The 19,430-nt window shown below is 41.6% G+C and overlaps 1 protein-coding gene across 1 annotated transcript in view; it reads left to right on the top strand.

Annotated features, from left to right (window-relative positions):
* The window catches only part of SMC3 (structural maintenance of chromosomes 3), a 31,140-nt gene continuing 11,710 nt past the window's right edge, over positions 1-19,430 (top strand). Inside the window, exons 1-14 of the mRNA XM_082225033.1 lie at positions 1-243; positions 4,033-4,108; positions 5,572-5,610; positions 6,159-6,226; positions 6,734-6,805; positions 6,895-6,974; positions 10,829-10,907; positions 11,768-11,885; positions 13,006-13,181; positions 13,297-13,377; positions 14,035-14,199; positions 14,974-15,095; positions 16,086-16,299; positions 18,277-18,380. Coding sequence (XP_082081159.1) covers positions 229-243; positions 4,033-4,108; positions 5,572-5,610; positions 6,159-6,226; positions 6,734-6,805; positions 6,895-6,974; positions 10,829-10,907; positions 11,768-11,885; positions 13,006-13,181; positions 13,297-13,377; positions 14,035-14,199; positions 14,974-15,095; positions 16,086-16,299; positions 18,277-18,380 — 1,409 coding nt within the window. The 5' untranslated portion in view covers positions 1-228. The remainder of the gene's footprint in view (positions 244-4,032; positions 4,109-5,571; positions 5,611-6,158; positions 6,227-6,733; positions 6,806-6,894; positions 6,975-10,828; positions 10,908-11,767; positions 11,886-13,005; positions 13,182-13,296; positions 13,378-14,034; positions 14,200-14,973; positions 15,096-16,085; positions 16,300-18,276; positions 18,381-19,430) is intronic.

Genomic DNA, 19,430 nt, shown 5'->3' on the forward strand with positions numbered 1-19,430 from the left:
TGCGACGCGAAAACCGCAGGTAGAACAGCGCTTTCAAGACGTGGGAAGGGACGGGCGCCTTCCGCTGCCTCTTCGTGCTTTCCTTTCCCGGGTGTACTCCCAACCCTCCTATTTCCAGAGACTAAGTGGTGCGTTCCGCGGCGAACGGGATCGGGGAGGCTTCGCCGCCATTTTGTCCGTGGTTTGTGAGCGGGGCGGGCTCAGCGCTGAGGAGAGGCCGCCGCCAGCATGTATATCAAACAGGTAAACGGAGTGATGGGGCCTCTTTTTTGTGACGAGGCGGCTCCGCTGTCGCAGGGGAGGGCGGCTTCATTAAAGTATCTGATTGGGGAGGGCGACGCTGGCAACGATATTTCGGTGGGGGGGGGGATCTGGTTTGGGGAGGGAGAAGAGGGGCTTCGGCTCGAGGAGGGCTGCGGCGGCTTTTTGCTCGGGAGGTTTTTTCTCCTCACGGGATGATCCCATAGATGGAGGGAGGGGGGCGGCCGAGGCTGTCATCTCCGAAAGGGCCTTTCTGGCGGATCCCACTTTCGAATGAGGGGCGGGGGGGGTCCTCTTTCTCAGACTGGAGGGGGGAGGTGGTTTCGCCTATGGCCTGCGTATTGCAGTGCATGGCGGGGAGAGATGTAAACACTGGGAAGTCCTGGGGCCCATCTGGAGCGGACGTTCAGAATACCATATTGGTAGCGGTGTGTCATTGCAGGGGTAGACTTTCCTCTTCAGAATCCGGAAGGATCCAGTTAAAAGGCAGGATTATGTGAATGCTTTTTTTTTTTAAAGTATGTATTCCCTTCTCAGGCCTCTCTGAGTTTGTTAAAGGAAGGCCCCTGCCTTGTGCCTAAAAGCTATGGTCTCACCAACAGTAGTAGGTGAGGGGGGCAAACCTGGATTGCAGCACTTCAGGTTGCAGGTGGGCTTGCATGGTTGGACAGTTCCACCTCCGCCATAGAAGAAAGGCCCCATGCACGTAGTTGTGCATCGGTCTCAGGGAGAGTTCGCCTTTGGCAGTGAAGTCAAACCGTTGGAAGGTTGCAGAGCCTGCTGTGGCTGTAGAGACCAATGGGGAGAGACATGTTTTGTTGCAGCCAGGGCAGATGAAGGCATCCAGTTGTAGTGCTGCAGATGCACCATGGCATTTCTTCTCTTGGTGCTGTCATTCCTCCTATGGTCATTGCTGTGGATGCACAACCAGACTGTCTTGTCTCCAGGCACTGCAGTTGTCTGCAAAGGACATCCCACATGCTTGGGTTGATGTTGCCAGCCTTCATGTCATGTTTGCACACATCTTTGTGTCACAAGAGCCTGTCTGCCAATCTGCTGGTGCTGGAAGCCAGCTACCCATAGAGCACATCCTTGGGGATTCTGCCATCTTCCATTCTGTGGACATGACCAAGCCAACATAGATGTTGCTGAGACAAAATTTAAATGTGCTGGGAATGTGGGCTTGGGAGAGCACATCTTTGCTTGAAGCTGTCCTGCCATGTGATGCCCAAAATCCTCCTAATGCAGCACATGTGGAAGGCATTGAGGCATTGCTCCTGACAGTTGTACATAGGACAGCTCTCTGCCTGCCTGCCTGCCTGCCTGCCTATTGTGAAAAGCTGCATCTCCCAAGGACACTTTGAGTCTCTGATTTGCATTCTCCTTGGCGCTAAGAGAGATAAAAACATAATAATCTCTAACTGGTTTAAAAATCTAGCAAAGCTCAACTTTTAACTTTACCTTCAGCCCACTCTTCAGCTTATCAGCTAAACATTGCAACTGAAACTTGAAACTTACACTTAAAGCTGAAAGCTGAACCTGCAATATTGAATTTAAAGATGACCTCCCCACTTTCTCAATCTGCACTATGTGGAACTACTCTTGCGAACTGTGGGGTTTTGTTTTTTGTTTTTGCATTTTATTTACCCTTGACTTATTCTAGCTAGGTGTTCATGGTTTCTTTCAAACCACAAGGTGGGTGCACACAACACAATGCTAGCACATAAAAAAAAGCAGGGGAAGCTTATTCATGTTAAACCATAGTTCAAAACAAAAATAGGGTTTAACATCATGTGCAAGTGTGGCCATTTGGAAGGTAACATGCATCACTGTCAAAAACCAGCACAAAAAGAGAAGCAAGGAACCATTTTTCAGCTTACAACTCTTTGTCTAATTTTCAAAGGACATGGACATTTTATACCCTATTGTGCAGTTTCTTCAGATTTCTTATCAAAACTCTATTTTGAATCTTAAGTGTTCTCTGGATGCTATCCACAGATCTTCTTTCCTATATATGGGTTCCTTTTCTCCCCACTAGCCCTGGATAATTTTCATTTTTTTTAATGAACAGTTTATACAGCAGTGTCTTTTCCCATCATGAAAGCAATTCATACATACCTTTCCTGTGTGTATTTGCTTCATTGTTTTACACTGTTTGGGGAGGCATGGCCTGTCTACAAAGTTTGTGTTGTATGGGTTTTTCAAGGCTTAGCATGATTTTGTTGGTGTCATATGTCGACTTTCTGATAGATCAAAAAGATGTCTGTACAGGCTGAAACATTTCCTACACTCCAGACATTTATATTGTTTTTCTCTTGTGTGCAAGCTGCAATGAGCCCTGAGGTGTGTGCTCAGACTGATACATTTACCACACTCGAAGGCACTTGTAAGGTTTTTCTCTAGTATGCACTCTCCGATGACTAGCAAGGAGGGATATGTAAGAAAAATATTTCCCACTTTGTAGGCATATGCACTCTTTTTGTCCAGAGTGGGTCGCCAGGTGACTTCCAAGATGAAACCCCTCAGTATGTCATTTTCCACAATCTGGATGTTCATAAAGTTTCTCTCCTCTGTGGACTTTCTTGTGCATTCTTAGGTGTGAGTGCTGAGTGAGGTATTTCACACACTTCAAACATTGATAGGATTTCTTTTTTGTGTGGATTCTCTTAAGTGCTGCAAAATTTGGCTGTCAAGCAAAACCTTCCCCACATTCCAAGCACTGATAAGGCTTTGCTCCGGTGTGGCTTCTTTGCAGGCTGAACTCATGTACTTAAATTAGTGAGTTGGGTGTGAAATCTTTTTTGAAATTAATGTATTAGCAGAATTGCAAACATTTTATATATGATGCTAGCTGTTTAGTAATTAGTGATATTGTTTCATGTTTACATGTCACACTGGCAAGATTTGGCTTTTTAAAGAGTTTATTGATTTAATATGATTTGGCTAAATGTAAAAAAGCTCCTGCCCACATAGCAGTTCGAAAGCACATCAAAGTGCAAGTAGATAAATAGGTACCGCTCCGGCGGGAAGGTAAACGGCGTTTCCATGTGCTGCTCTGGCTCACCAGAAGCGGCTTAGTCATGCTGGCCACATGACCCGGAAGCTGTACGCCGGCTCCCTCGGCCAATAAAGCGAGATGAGCGCCGCGACCCCCAGAGTCGGCCACGACTGGACCTAATGGTCAGGGGTCCCTTTACCTTTACCTTTTTAAAAAAGCAAAAGCTATTGTTCAATTCTTGGCTTAATCACCTATAGAATTTGGGTTGAAGAGCCAAAAGTGAGCTGTTGCAATGCCATGTAAAGGGTATGATTTGATGCAGCAAAACCAGGTTTTATTTTCTGCATATCTTCGATGAGTTCTTGATTTGGGGCAACTTTATAGGATTGTAATAATTAGGAACTGTATAAATTAATATTATTAATCATTAATATTAACAAAGTTTTCTCGATGGTATACAAAGTTTGTAAAAAAAACAAAACCTGGAGAGATGATAATAGACAATGTCTATTTTTTTAGGGCATTGGATGTTGTTGCTGTTGCTGTTGTTCCAGCTGCTCATCCATTAATGCTTCCTAGTGACTATATAGTCCTTCCCCAAGTATGCTTCCTTCTAATTCTCAAATAACTTGTAGCTTAGAAAGTACAACAATGAATATTGTAGCATTGAAAAATATCACTCTTTTAAAACATGTAGTTATAAAAGCTGCAGATGATAGCAAATAATGATGGTATTGTTGGCCGCTTTAAAAACTTGCACTTGTTTATTTCAGGTGATCATCCAGGGGTTCCGAAGCTACCGAGATCAGACTATAGTAGACCCCTTCAGTTCAAAGCATAATGTCATTGGTAAGTTTTTCTAGGACAATGACTATAATATTAAATGTGTATCGTTTAAGTGAGCCTCTTCATGGAGGTAATAGAAATATTATTTGTTCTTCATAGTGAGGCGGTTGCTATTCCTTGAGTGTTTATATAGTTTTTCCCTGAAGGGCTTGAAGGTTTCTGCATTGCCCTGTAAGATTCAAAAGGGGATTCCTTCTAATAAACACACGTTTCTTCACAAACATTGTTGCAAGGAAAATGGAACCTTTTCACAGCATAGCCTAGAAAGAGATAACATTTCTTCTTGCCTCTTTATCTGTCCGTTAGTAGTTCAGAATGTTATTGTATCTTTCAGTTAAAATACCACATAGTTAAGAAAGCAATCCAGAACTGTATCAAAAGGTCATTCACCAGTGGTGAACTGAGGAAACCAGATTCAAGTACTAGTTTTCCTATGGATGTTACTGGGAGATCCCATTAGGAGCCATTGTTTCTCACGTTGTTGTGCTAGTAATATGTAGGTGCATGGGAGAAGACTATGTTAGTATAAACTCTTAGGAAGAAAGTGTGATAGAATCTTAACAAAATAAAAATCCATTTCAAACTTGAATACCATCCATTCATATGGCCAAGTCAGCGAATAGTTTCTTCTGGGGACTGGAGAGGGAAGATGTCCCTATAATAGCTTATTCTAGTTCAGTTCTTTTCCATTCATCCACAAGCAGGGCTGTAGCCTTCCCACATGATACCCTCTGTCATGGCCAGAATCCAAAACTGCAGTGGAAGCTCACACAAAAATTTTGTTAGTGTGTGACCTAGGAAGGACAGGTTATTTCTTTAAAAAAAATTCTCTCACCAGGAGAACATTACAAGATATGATTACCAGTACAGTGATTAGCTATTCTCCTGTATAATCTAAGGACACTAGTGGGGAGGTACATGCATTTCAAAGTTAGGGGACTGCTGAAAAGAATTTGGTGACAAGTAGTCAAACTCTTGAAAGTTAGAGAATGTCATCATACAGATTGTTTTTATTGAAAATTGGCTGGTTTTCATAAGCCATAATAACTATTAGGATTCTTTTATATTATTTTCTATCAGAAAAGGTGGCTAACAAAAGAAATATAAAAAACAATACTAAAAATAGACAAATGAATTGGTCTCCTCCTTCTCGCTCTCCCATACAGAGTGACTGGCTGTTGATGGCGTTCAAATGAGAAGGGGCAATTATACAGGACAAACATATGTTAAAGAGTCTTTCTCACTCTGCTGAGCTGCAGAGTTGATAACACACAATGGAGTCCCATGGGGATGGGTCAGGTGGCAGTTCGGCCAACCTTATAATTTATTGTCATTGATCTTCCATTCTTTACATAACATTTGTCTTATCTGTTTTACAGCTAGTCTATAATCCTCAATTTAGAAACATTTAGTTACTGAAAATACACAATTTAACCTGACCCTTATGTGTAACTTTTTCTTTTTAGTGGGCAGAAATGGTTCTGGAAAAAGCAACTTTTTCTATGGTAAGTGAAAGCTTATGTATAATAATCTAAAATGTCTTCTCCAACTCCTTCCATATCCCAATGTGCCTTGCCTGAGAAGTGCATTGCTTGGGGAACGTTAATTGCAAGACAGATGAGTTTCTTTTAATCCCCTTCTCTTGTAACCTCCTTCACTCTGGCAATGGGTTTCATTTGCTGAGTGGGTGGCATGTTTAGTGGTTGATATTCATGGCCAGAAGCTGGCTAATGCCTGGCAGTGGACCTAGTGGAGTGTGTGTTTTGGGGGGAGAGGGTAGATGAAAGCAGGAAATTGTGTCTCTCAAAGTGTTATTATTATTATTTAGTTGGTCATTGTGGGGCAGGCATCTGGGTTCTGCTTCAGACTGAAGTAATTGGAAAATTCCTGAAGAGATCCTTGCTTTAACATTTGTCCAAGTTTTGCAACACATTGAATGCAACCTATGCTGTTATTTATAAGAGATTAATAAAAACTGTTGATTGATAGTTTTGAATACTTCTGAACAGAATCCTAAAAATTAACACACCTTACTTTATTTTCTTCATTATAGCAATTCAGTTTGTTCTCAGTGATGAATTCAGTCATCTTCGTCCTGAGCAAAGGTTGGCTTTGTTGCATGTAAGTGAAGATAACAGTTACATGTGAGCATGCTATTGTTGTAAAATAGTTAGCTGGAATAATAATGCATGTTACTTGCATTTGTTGAAATGATAAGTAGGTGATGCTATTATTTATACTTTTGGGGTTTAACCTTGATCAGCTGTCTTGGGCACTCTTTGAGGGGAAAGATGGAATAAAAATCCCTCAATAAACAGTAGGCATTCCACTGTTTGGAAAAGGTTTACTTGCTTAGAGATGTAGATGTACACTTAGAACAAGAGGCCTTGAACATGCTCAGACAGATTTTTTTTTCTTCCTGAGAATCTGAAGTTAGCTTAGTTTCATACTTAAATTCATTAATGGTTTCCCACCAAAAGGCTTCATTAGAGCAGTCTAATTTAGAAAACAAATGGAAAAAAGTTGTTACAAAGCTATTAAATCACTGAAAAATGGGCATGGCATGGGGGAGATTGTAATACAAAGTACACACTTTAAAATGTGGATTAATATGATGATCTTTCTTAGGAAGGCACAGGTCCTCGTGTTATTTCTGCTTTTGTGGAAATCATCTTTGACAACTCAGACAACAGGTTACCTGTAAGTTCAAAATCGCGTACATCAGCTTGTTTTCTTTAGTTTATATTAAGAGGCATAGTTTGCAATATCTGCCCTTCTGTTTTATTAAGATTGATAAAGAAGAAGTATCTCTTCGCAGAGTCATTGGCGCTAAAAAGGACCAGTATTTCCTAGACAAGAAAATGGTGACGTAAGCGCAGTTCCTTTTTTCTTTTAAACCAAATCTGGATTAAATGTACACCATAACAGGTTTTTTTGGGGGGAGGGATGTTTTATTGTTAAACTTGATAATCATTTTAAAAATCATGTATGTAAGTCAACTAGAGATGTTTTATATTTAGTTGAAAAATGAATAGGAGGAATCCAGGATGCTCATAGCTGGGTCCTCTTCTGATGCCTGCAAGTTCATTTTGGAACCTAGAAAATCTCAGTCTTCAGTTTTTCTGAAAAAACAGTTTTGATTACTGTTTCAGTCTTCATGTTTGTTTGTGGGGGAGGGGGCTTGAAACATTGTAGGTGGAATTCAGCGGTGTGCTCTTCCAATCTCTGTGTCTCTCCCAAGATGTTGCAGAAAGTTGCACCTTGCCTGCACACCCGCCACTTGCTGTTCTGGGGGTGTTATTCCATGTTGGGGAGAGAGGTTTGGAAGAGACAGTCCAACTCTGGCATTTGCACCAAGCACAGTATAGCTTTGTTAGATTTGTATCTGCCCTCATCCACCTTTAAACAAACACTCCCCGTGGAAGTACGCGTTAGAATAAATCACAGGCATTTATTTTTGCAAATAAGTGAATGTGTAACTCACAGAGTTTCCAGCAAACAAGTATTCATCTTCTGGCAGTAAAATAAAGAAGAAAAAAGGTTCCAAATTGCCACTTTGCATTTGGCAAGACACAAACTGTTTAAAGGAAAAGTTCTTGGTTTGCTTACAAAAAGGATCCTCCAATCTTTGCGTTAGCAAATATGTCCCACAGAGGACCTTACGGTCTTCAAACAAAAACATCTTGGAGGTCCCATGCCACAGAGAGGTTAGGCTGGCCTCAACCAGAGCCAGGGCTTTTTCGGCTATGGCTCCGATCTGGTGTTACGCTCTCTCACAAGAGACTAGGGCCCTGCGGGACTTGACATCTTTCGCAGGGCCTGCAAGACAGAGCTGTTCCACCAGGCCTTTGGCCAGGGCTCAGCCTGACCCCCTCTTTTGGCAATCCTCACAGAACTTTAGCCCAATGGTTGCCATTAATCTGATTTGAATTTATTTCATAATGAAATGATTTTAGAATGTTGTATCATTTTAATGTTGTTAGCCGCTCTGAGCCTGGCTTCGGCTGGGGAGGGCGGGACATAAATAAAATTTTATTATTATTATTATTATTATTAAATGCATGTGCTAAAGCAGGGGTGTCAAACTCAAATTCATCGGGGGCCGCACCAGCAGTTTGGTCACCCTCAAAGGGCCGGTTGTATCCGCCTAAAATATTTGAGCAGGCTGAGACCCCTGAAGTTGATGGGCTTTTACCGTATTTTTCGCTCTATTGGACGCACCGGACCACAGGACGCACCTAGTTTTTACAGGGGAAAATCAAGGAAAAAAATATTATCCCTCCCCCCCAGCCCCAAAGAGCAACGGACAGGCTGCGTGCAGCCTGTCTGCTTCTCCCAGAGCTTCTCGGGGCTGCGGGGGAAGCCCGGGTTCCCCCACCAGCCCCAAAGAGCAAAGAAGCCAAGACAGCGCACGGGATCCATAGCCACGCAACCTCTCCAGCCAGGAGCTAAACCTCTCCAGCGCGGCTAAAGAAGACAAGGCAGTGAGCGCGATCCATCCCACTCACTGCCCTGGCTTCCTCTTTAGCCTTGCGCAGCATCTTTAGTCTTGCGCAACGGGATGGGTTGCACCTGCTGTCCACCGGGGCTGGACTAGATGACTCCTGGGGTTCCCTTCCAACCCTGCAATTCTATGACCTCGGAAGGTGTTTGGGGTCTCCACCACTGGAGGCTTTTAAGCAGCGGTTGGGGGACCATCTGTCTGGCGTTCTTTAGCTGTGATTCCTACATTGTGAGGGGGCTGGGCTAGATGACCCTCGGGTGGCCCTCCCAACTCTATACAGTCCTACAGTTCTGCAGCAGGAGATCCACAGCCACTTAGAATCATAGAATCATAGAGTTGGAATAGACCACAAGGGCCATCGAGTCCAACCCCCTGCCAAGTAGGAAACACCATCAGAGCACTTCACACAATGCCCACACCATCAGAGCACTTCACACAATGCCCACCATCAGACCACTTCACACAATGCCCACTCCCAATTTTCATCTGAGAGACATGTGGCTTCAGTGTCTAGGCAGGTACCCCCCTACCTGCCACACTTCCCCCACCCCACTTAAGCTAAGGGAATTCCTGCCCAGAGAAGCTCCCAGGTGAGGCAAGGGTTAAGATCTACCTCTGGTAGATCTCTTGCGGCTGGAGAGGCACGCAAGGCTAAAGAGGAAGCCAGGGCAGTGGGATGGATCGCGCTCGCTGCCCTGGCTTCCTCTTTAGCCTTGCGAAGCCTCCCCCCCCCCGGAGAGGCGCGCAAGTCTAAAGAGGAAGCCGGAGCAGCGAACGGGATGGATCGCGTTCCCTGCCCTGGCTCCCTCTTTAGCCTTGCGAACCCCCCTCCCCCCCCCCGCTGGAGAGGCACGCAAGTCTAAAGAGGAAGCCAAGGCAGCGAACGGGATGGATCGCGTTCCCTGCCCTGGCTCCCTCTTTAGCCTTGCGAAGCCTCCTCCCCCCTCCCCCCCGCTGGAGAGGCGCGCAAGTCTAAAGAGGAAGCCAAGGCAGCGAACGGGATGGATCGCGTTCCCTGCCCTGGCTCCCTCTTTAGCCTTGCGAAGCCTCCTCCCCCCCGCTGGAGAGGCGCGCAAGTCTAAAGAGGAAGCCAGAGCAGCGAACGGGATGGATCGCGCTCGCTGCCCTGGCTTCCTCTTTAGCCTTGCGAAGCCCCCCCCCCCCCCCGGAGAGGCGCGCAAGTCTAAAGAGGAAGCCAGAGCAGCGAACGGGATGGATCGCGCTCGCTGCCCTGGCTTCCTCTTTAGCCTTGCGAAGCCTCCCCCCCCCCTGGAGAGGCGCGGCAGCCCGTGGGACGAGGCGGGCGGCCTGCGGGGTCGCGCCGGTGGGGGACCTCCGGAGGCGGCCTCTCTGCTCACCACCTCCTTCGTGCTGAAAGGCGACGCGGCGCACAACCAGGCGATGGTGCACTGGACGGGCGAGAACAGCAGCGAGAACGGCGGCTACGCGGGCCACATGACGAGGTCTGGCGGGCCGGATTCGGCCCGCGGGCCTTGTGTTTGACACCCGTGTGCTAAAGAGTACATGCCATGTGCTAGGGAGTACATACCAGGGATTCAGTTCTGAGTGATCATGAATTTTGCACTGCTAGTCAGCTTTCCCAGCTTGTCTGGAACAGTTTCTTGAAAATGATCCTAAGGCGGGTGTTTTAAATAATTGGTTTAACTTTATGCTGGAGTCTTTTACATTAAAAAAGAATTGTCTTCACCTATGCTGGTCATGTCTGAAAGTTAATGCCTATTGGAAACAGTAAGAGAAAGAATACGGAAGGTCAGGGCACCAAGTATTTCACACTCCTGTTGGAGGTATTCATTTGTCTAAATAAGAATCCATGCAAACCTAAACAGCACCTAAGTTGGTGCTCCCAACAAGTATAACACCTAAATTGGTGATATACTTATTTGCAGCAGCAAAATTAAACCTAGAATATATTTGGAGGACAAGGCAGAGCTTGTGCCAATGAATTGCAAAAGTTTGGTGCCAAGAATTGGGAAAAGGGGGGTAATGATATTTCAGTAGCAAGTATTCTGTCATCTGTGTTCGACCTGTTAACTTCCCGTATAGAAGGAGGACTGAGCAGCAAGCACTTAAATGAAACAGAAGAAATTTTCATGTCTGAGTCTAATGGAAGCAGGCCAATTGTTATTTTTGTCCTGTATTATTTAGCTCATTCTAAACTGATCCACTGAAAGCTTTACTGTTTGAAAACTTGCTTCCAGGAAAAATGATGTGATGAACCTTCTTGAAAGTGCTGGATTTTCTCGCAGCAACCCCTACTATATTGTCAAGCAAGGAAAGGTATGATGATTACTATCCTTTGAACAAAGAACAAAAGTAACTTTAATGCGAAGAATAAGTAGTTCTCAAATAAGTAGGCATATTATTTTACATTCTATTTTAATTTATGTATATTTCCTTAATTATTTGATGTGTTCATAATAATTTGAAAAATCCCATGATATGTGACTGTAGCTGCTGTCTGGTTAGCGTGCTTCAATTCTTGTGGTATTCTTTCTGTCAGTTATGTTTTTATGGTGCTGGAGTGTAGCAGTAGCATTATGATAGTGAGAATTTAAACTGAATATTTGAGCAGTGATAAATTAATTATACCAAATTATTTTTTACTAAAGAATCTCCTATACAGTCATATTTTCAGTTGAGAAAATTGCATATAACTTTGTATGCTCAGATAGACCTGACAGTATCAGTTTTAGGCATATAGATGGGTTGAGTTTTCACCAAACATTTGTTAACACTAGTTACAAAATGCACAAGTCTTTTCCTGACTCTAGCACAGGGGTAGTCAACCTTTTTATACCTACCGCTCACTAATGCTTGATGGAAGGAGGATTCAGCTTATGCCATAGAACCCCCTACCGCTCAGCTAGAATCCTGAAACGCCCACTAGCGGGTGGTAGGGACTAGGTTGACAACCCCTGCTCTAGCACATAAATGCTTAGTATTGTGTTGACAGGGACATCTGCTCATCATTGCTAATGCTGCTGCAGCAGTGTCATTGGAGATTTTGTTGCAAGAATTTTTCGTCTAAAAAAAATTTATGAAAAACTTTATAGTTACTTGTTGCTTTTTCAAACTGTGTCCAAAATGTTACATTATTCTTACCCTTTTTTGTTTTGTTTTTTGTTTTGTTTGTTTAGATCAACCAGATGGCCACAGCTCCTGACTCTCAGAGATTAAAACTGTTAAGAGAAGTAGCTGGCACTAGGGTATATGATGAACGTAAAGAAGAGAGTATCTCCTTAATGAAAGAAACAGGTAAAAATTATCCTTCAGCAGCATTTCAAAATATTTTCATGTCATGTTACTTTGATATGTTTAGTGTATTTTCTGGCTTGCTGAGAATGCACTGAAACAGTGGATATGAAACAATGAGCTAAGACACAATCTGGAAATTATTGTTATGGTGTAGAATTCTATGATGCATCCATTATGGTCCAACTGCATATCTGCATGTTTCTACCAAGGTTGTGCATATTTAGCCCCATAAAGCAGGGGGAAGGAACCCTGGGCCCAGGGGCCAAATACAGCCTATCAGGCCTCTGAGGAGCCTTTTCAGGCTAACACCCTGTCTCCTCAGGCCACACATCCCACCAGCTCTACTGTATGCCCACCTTGAATGTTTTAGCTTACCAGAAGTGTTTCCTTGAACTCTGATAATGACTCTTGCTTGTCCAGATGGAGGAGAGAGGAGTGTGTTTGTAAAACTAGTGTACTGTAAAATGGTAAAATTCACATTCATTGCTCCGCCCACTTTTCCCTCTTGGCTCTCCCACCACTAGCATATAGCCCCCAGATTGTTGTCCAGAAAGGTTCATGGTCCTTGGCTAGAAAAAGGGTTCCCTGCCATAAATCAATCATGTTGATTTGTTGTTCAAGGTGTATGTGGCTTGGCTAAATCCAGCTACTCTCCCAAAGAGCTTACTGGAGTTATTGGTGATTTTCTTGAGAGAGCAGTGTACTGAATCAGACTGGGAACTGCACATTTATCCCTAGTTGCGGTCTAGCTGTTTGCTACCTGCCTTCATGTTATGAGGAGTCTCTTTCAATTAATCTCTTTATTTTTCCTTTAAATTAAATCATCAATGATGCTGTATGTGGTTAACTCTGCTTTATCATTTGGTTATTTTTAACCATAGAAAATATGAATCATTGATTTTGAGATTTAGTACAAATAATGAAATCATAGGCAACTTTTTATCATAACCATTGAGAATACAAGCTAATATGCTTAGTGGATTTCCCCCAGATAGGACATGTTTAAAAGAGCATTTCTGCCATGTAGTTGGTTTTGTTGTTCTGTTTAATGACAGAATCCTGATACTTATTGTCTGCACTAACTTAGTCTTCTAAACTCTTTCTTAAATCATTTCTAAAGAGGGGAAAAGGGAGAAAATAAATGAGCTGTTGAAATATATAGAAGAGCGATTACATACTTTGGAAGAGGAGAAAGAAGAGCTTGCTCAATATCAAAAGTGGGATAAAATGAGAAGAGCTCTGGAGTACACCATTTATAATCAGGAACTTAATGAAACCAGGGCTAAACTTGATGAGGTAAGCCATTTTTAAATTATATATTATTTTTTTCGTTACCAGCGTTTGTTTTTCAACAAATGTTAAAAAAAATAGTTATGTTGTGCATGTTAACCCACAACTGATGTTTTTTCAGCTTTCTGCCAAAAGGGAAACAAGTGGAGAAAAATCAAGGCAATTAAGAGATGCACAGCAGGATGCTCGAGATAAAATGGAGGTGAGGTCTTCATTGTTCTGATCAGAACTGTTCTGATCTAAATAACTGTTTTTAAACAAATATTATTATTTATTTGTGTAGCCAAAGCCATTACAAAAAACAAACTATATAAATACATTTAATGTGAAAAACAGAATAAAAAAATAGCACAGTTTAAAAAATTATGAAAACAAGGCATTCTGTCAGATAAAAGTTTGCTCCCCTGAAGAATTTAACTTTTCATCCCCACAAACGTTTCTCCTTAAAATTGTTCTAAAGGCAGAACAGGTCATTTTTTCAGAAGTGTAGGAGGACCTGCTCACTCATAAAAGTTAATCAAACAGTAGATCTCTCAACTGGGAGATTTAAATCTTTGCCCAAGGCTGCTCTTAAGTCCTCATAGATTGGGCACATGAGTCAGTAGTTGCTTCTGTTTTACAGTTGCCTTAATCTATAGTAACAAGCAACAGAGACTCTGGATGGGGTGTGAAAAAGACAGAATTGCATGTTTTCATCCATATGATGCATTGTTGATAGAGAGTGCATTTGGTGACATGTCACACTATATGTGCATCTCCCTGGCTAGACCTATCATTATGTAATGAGAATTGTTTTAGTTTTAAAATTATGTAACCTGTTGTATTTTTCCAATCTTCTGTTGATGTGTTGTGTTTGTAGGAAATTGAACGGCAGGTCCGAGAACTTAAAACCAAGATTTCAGCTATGAAGGAAGAAAAGGAGCAGCTCAGTGCTGAAAGACAGGAACAGATTAAACAGAGGACCAAACTAGAGCTTAAAACAAAAGACTTGCAAGATGAACTGGCTGGAAATAGCGAACAACGGGTAAGGGCTGGAGGTTGGTTAGTTGTAGGATAACATGCCAGGGTGTATTTTATTTTGTCTTTTGGGACACTCATTAGAATGTAGAAACTGCAGGGCAAATAATTCTTCTGTTTTATAAAAGGACAGCTGGGGTAAGATGGCAGTTGTTCTCTGTTCTCTGGTTATCTAGACTGCCATAGTGAAAAAAAGAGTACCTGTCTTTCTAATTAAAACACAGCAAGGTCATTCTTTTTCTCTGTTTGGATCAAAACTGGTTTTGGGGTAACACATTAAAGTATAATATTTCATAAGAAACAACAGAGTAGATACGGATTATGGCTAAATTTGTTTATATACCACTTTCCAAGCCAGTGCTGGGTGTGCCATGGATGCAGAGTAAACAGTAGTCTGTACATAGTCTACGGTTGGTACATATTGAGAAAGTCTATAAGAGCAGCCAATTTCAGATTTGAACTATATCAAGCTTTTTTGCTGTCCGTATAAATTCCTTACTGAAGTGCTTATTTAATAGCATTCCACAAGAAGAGCTTGTTCACAGATTACTGTTCTTGTTAAAGGCAGCAGTCTATGATAGCTTATTGCTAAGTAGCTCTATTAAAATTGGGGATGCACAGATGCTGCTTTGAAGTTTGGTAAGCTGTAAACTGGACCAAAGCTTTTCTGAACATATAATTTCTAGTGCTTTTATAGCTACTGATTCTTTCACACCCAAAAACATTCTGATAAACCACTTCCCTTACTTATTGTTGACCTTCATATTGTCTGTTTTTCCAGAAAAGACTCTTGAAAGAGAGGCAGAAACTTCTTGAGAAAATTGAAGAAAAACAGAAAGAACTAGCAGAAACAGAACCAAAGTTCAATAGTGTAAAAGAAAAAGAGGAACGAGGAATTGCCAGGTTTGTGTGCTGATTAGCAGTGGTATGAAAGGGAAATATTTAGCATGTGCAATGAGGAATACTTCTGCATATACAAGCCCTTCTTTTGTGAAGGAATTGGAAAGGTTCTAGTATAGATCATGCGATGAACAAGAAAATCATTTGGAATACATTTGGCATGGTTAACTCGGTTAGAGCATGGTGCTGATAATGCAAGTTTGCAGGTTCAATCCCCATAAGGGACAGCTGCATATTTCAGCATTGCAGGGGGTTGACTATATGATTCTCAGGGTCCCTTCCAACTCTATGATTCTATGATCTTTGAACTTCCCTGTAAGAGAGAGAAGACACATACTAGTAGAATGGATGGAGCTGTCCTTGTAAGAGGTAGTGGCGCAGGATTGAGTATAAGAGCTTAGTGTTTTCCTTCTGCCACTTGAAAACAAAATGTTTTCTGTCAACAGATAGAGGCTTGGGATTTTTATGTTTGAAAGTGCTGACCAAACTGAGCCTATCAGTGCAGTCCTAGAGATGTCTGTTCAGAAGTAAATCCCATTGCATTCCCGAGTAAATGTGTTAATAGTTGGAGTTAAATGAGAGAGCTTGATAAAATTTCAAAATAATAATAATAGGTATTTGAGCAAAACACAGTATAAAATAAAGGAAATAGTATATATCTTATCTCACTATCAAAAATATTTCAAAGCTTTCTCTTTCTTTCTTTCTTTCTTTCTCTCTCTCTCTCTCTCTCTGCATTATGAGACCTGTTGAAATAGAAGATGACTGAGTAGAAAGTGATAAAACAAGTTTAAAAGAGAAGCAATTGTTAAATAACAAAATTGAAAGAAAAGAACACAAGTGTTTCTTGAAATGACCTCTTTCAGTTCCCTGCTACAGTTTAATTCAAATTTGATGTGTCATGTTAAATATGAAGAATATGCTTCTCTGTTAGGTTTATAGCATTATAATTTCATTTTAAAAGGTTTCAGTTATGTTTTTCTCTTCCAACAGACTGGCACAGGCCACCCAGGAAAGAACAGATCTTTATGCAAAGCAAGGTCGAGGAAGTCAGTTTACATCAAAAGAAGAGAGAGATAAATGGATTAAAAAAGAACTGAAATCCTTAGATCAAGCCATCAATGACAAGAAACGGCAGATTGCTGCTATACATAAAGATTTAGAAGACACGGAGGCTAACAAAGAGAAGAATCTGGAGCAGTATAGTGTAAGGATTTGAGTTTGGTGGTACAGAAATATTTGAATCAGGGTAAATTATAAGTACTGTATATAATCAGGGTTTCTGTATGTTGGGTGTGGCTTCATACGCGTGGGTTGCGTTCACCACCATGCTGGCACAGTGAAAATTCCTTCTCCCCTCCCTCCCGTAAATACTCTTGAGGTTCAGGGAACCCTTGAGAAACATCTGGAATGTGAGAAGGAGGCATTAGGAGACGCTCTTGTGGTGTTACCCTACAAAGGAGGGTGTAGTAAAAATGCTGACCCTTCAGCCAAAAGAAGACAAACTCAGCACGTGGAAAGAGTTCATATTTGTTGCTGCAGCATAAATCTAGAAGCCCCAGTAGATATCTCCAAAAAGCTGGAACCCCAAGCAAGGGGTGCAGAAAACTTTAATAATATTATAGAAAAGAGTGCATTGATGGCAGAAGCTTAAGCCATCCCAATTGGCTATCTCTACGCATGCTCAAGACATGCTCCTACGTACTGTGCAATACCATAGTTCTAAGCAAAGAAAATAGATTTACTATTGACTCATACAAATGTTGCATTCTATGCTGCCAGCCTTTCTGCTGTCTGTTACATGAAACCTAATCTGGGTAAGAAGAATGTAGTGTTTCTCTTCTTAGAAGATCTACCAAGGTTAGCTTGCTTTTCTCTGCTTTGGAAGCTGATAAGAGAGACACTGCTTGTTAGCAAAAAGACAAAAATGCAGCTTCTGTTCACAGATGGGGGTTGCAGGGAAAATTAGCAAACTGTCCAAGCTTCAAGGCCAAGACAGCACTGAATTCCTTGCAAAATAAGCAGGCAGGAAAGAGATGGCTATATTTCCAGTACATTTCCAATACAGGACAGTTGTGGTTGTGGCTGTGATAACGTGTTTAAGCAGACTCAGCACTTAGCAAGCTGAGGTCACTTGTGTACAGTATCAGAGATGTGTTCTATGACAGAGGGTGTGAGCACAGGTGTGATTGCTATTGGTTCTGACATACGTCCTAGGTCACAATATTCCATCTGGGCCCCAGGTCATGACACCTAGGAATCGGTGGGGAGGAGGCATACCATTGGTGACTAATCAAAGGCATCTCCAAAAAAGAGACCTTTGACACGATCTGGTCTCCCTTTTTTCTCTTTTATTGAAGAAGAACAGCATAGTTTAATGCCACCACCATCACAGAGTTGTCTGTGGAGAGGATATGTTGATTGAAAATGTATTGTAACTTTTGAATACATTTTTTTTTGGGGGGGGGGAGTGGTGAGGAGGAGGATGAAGAAGAAATTGCAAGTTTTCCTTGTGTGAGCTACCTTGTGTGAACTCCCTGTTGGATGCAACCCATTATCTTGAAAATTCTATGATTTTGTTTTTAAAAACTGGAGGTGTAATTATGGTATAATTAAGTAAGCTACAAGTTCAACCCTTTATTTTGTCATCCTGTTTTCTGAATATTTTTAGAAGACATGCAGTGTGAGTTTGGAATTCTACTGGCCAATCCTGCCTCATGTAAACTACTAATCCCTTAACCTGGTCTCTTATGTTTCCATGCATAGGACATGTTTGGGGGGCGTGGGGCGTTGCAGAGCAAAGATTGTACAGGTTGGACCTGGGCTTATTAAATGTGCAGGTGTCGAATGGATCTGGAGTATGTGGGGCCAGTACAATATAAAAAGCATACTCCATATCACCTCGCTATTCGCATGGGCTTGAGCCGTGAATGAAAACCTTCCAAGCAATTGTCAAATGTGACTGTTCCATCTTTGTAGTCAAATGTACCCTATGCTGAAAGTAGCCAAAAATCTAAATTGCTCAGTTGTAACTTTAGTTTCTTATCAATGTTCTCTACAAGCTGTAAATCGGTTCTTTTATTTTATTCTGAACATAATTCTGCTTCTTAAGGGAACAAAATGTATTGGAGTCAATTAAAATCATGAGATGTTGAATTTTAAAATACCTCCTTTTATGCATTAGAAACTGGATCAGGATCTTAATGAAGTGAAAGCTCGTGTTGAAGAACTGGACAGAAAATACTATGAAGTGAAGAACAAAAAAGATGAACTACAGAGTGAGAGAAAGTTAGTAATTTTTTTAAAGGGTTGACCTATCCTATATTGTGTGAATATGTACAGTGATGTATATAAATATTGATTACTCAGACATTAATAAATAAGGTTTCATTGTTTAACTATTATCGGTATAGGGTACAATCCATTGAGGGCCCTCACACTCAGGATAGGGCTTTTGTTCCAATAGAGATGTTTGATTATAAAAAAGGAGGAAACACTGTTATTACTGATGACTCCTTCAGTACCCGTTCCACCTTCGACAGTGTTCTCTCATCTTTCTGGAGCTGGTTTTAGCAGGTTACTGGGAGTTGCAGAAGGGAAGATGGACTGAAAAAAATCACTCATCCTCTAATGTTAGTGCACACAACTTAGGAATCAAAATCCCTTCTGTCAGTGGAAGGGGACCAGTTGGATTCATCCATGTAACAGAAGAGTGCACTGTACCTGGAAGCAAAGATTATAGCAGTGCTTGAATTTCTCTTATCTTATTAGTATAGGCACTGTTATACTCCAACCCATGGAGTTGACTCATAAAATCTGTGTTGAGATAGAAAACAATTATGGAGTGGAATATAAGCTTCCTGGGAATCTGAGCTTTCATATTTTCCAGAGATTATAGCCATGATAGTTCTGGAGAAAAGTTTGAGAATGTGTAAGCACTGTTTTACTATCAGAGGGAACCTCATTCATGGATTCTAGCAATTAGGGCCTGGTTTTTAATTCTGTTTAATTCCAGGTTCCTACATTTGATGGCTGTTCTCCAACTTTCCCTTGCACTTCTTTTAGTACTCCAACTATTTCAAAAATACTCTAAATTTCCCAAAATGTGAAACCTGGAGGCAGGGGGCTTGCATGAAGTACTGTCTATCTAATTTTTTGTTCTCCAATCTTGGTAGCAAGGATTTTTGCTGTGTTAGAAAAAAGGAGTGATACTTTAAGAGATATATGACATATTGCCTCTTCTTGTTAGGGATAATAAATCATTTTGTGGAGCTATACACTGTAGAAGAGATTTAACAAAAGAGTTAATAGCATTAAAAAATGCTTGTGGAAAGCTTT

This window comes from Podarcis vaucheri (genome assembly GCF_965113315.1).
Source record: "Podarcis vaucheri genome assembly, chromosome: 5".
Classification (NCBI taxonomy): Eukaryota; Metazoa; Chordata; class Lepidosauria; order Squamata; family Lacertidae; genus Podarcis; species Podarcis vaucheri.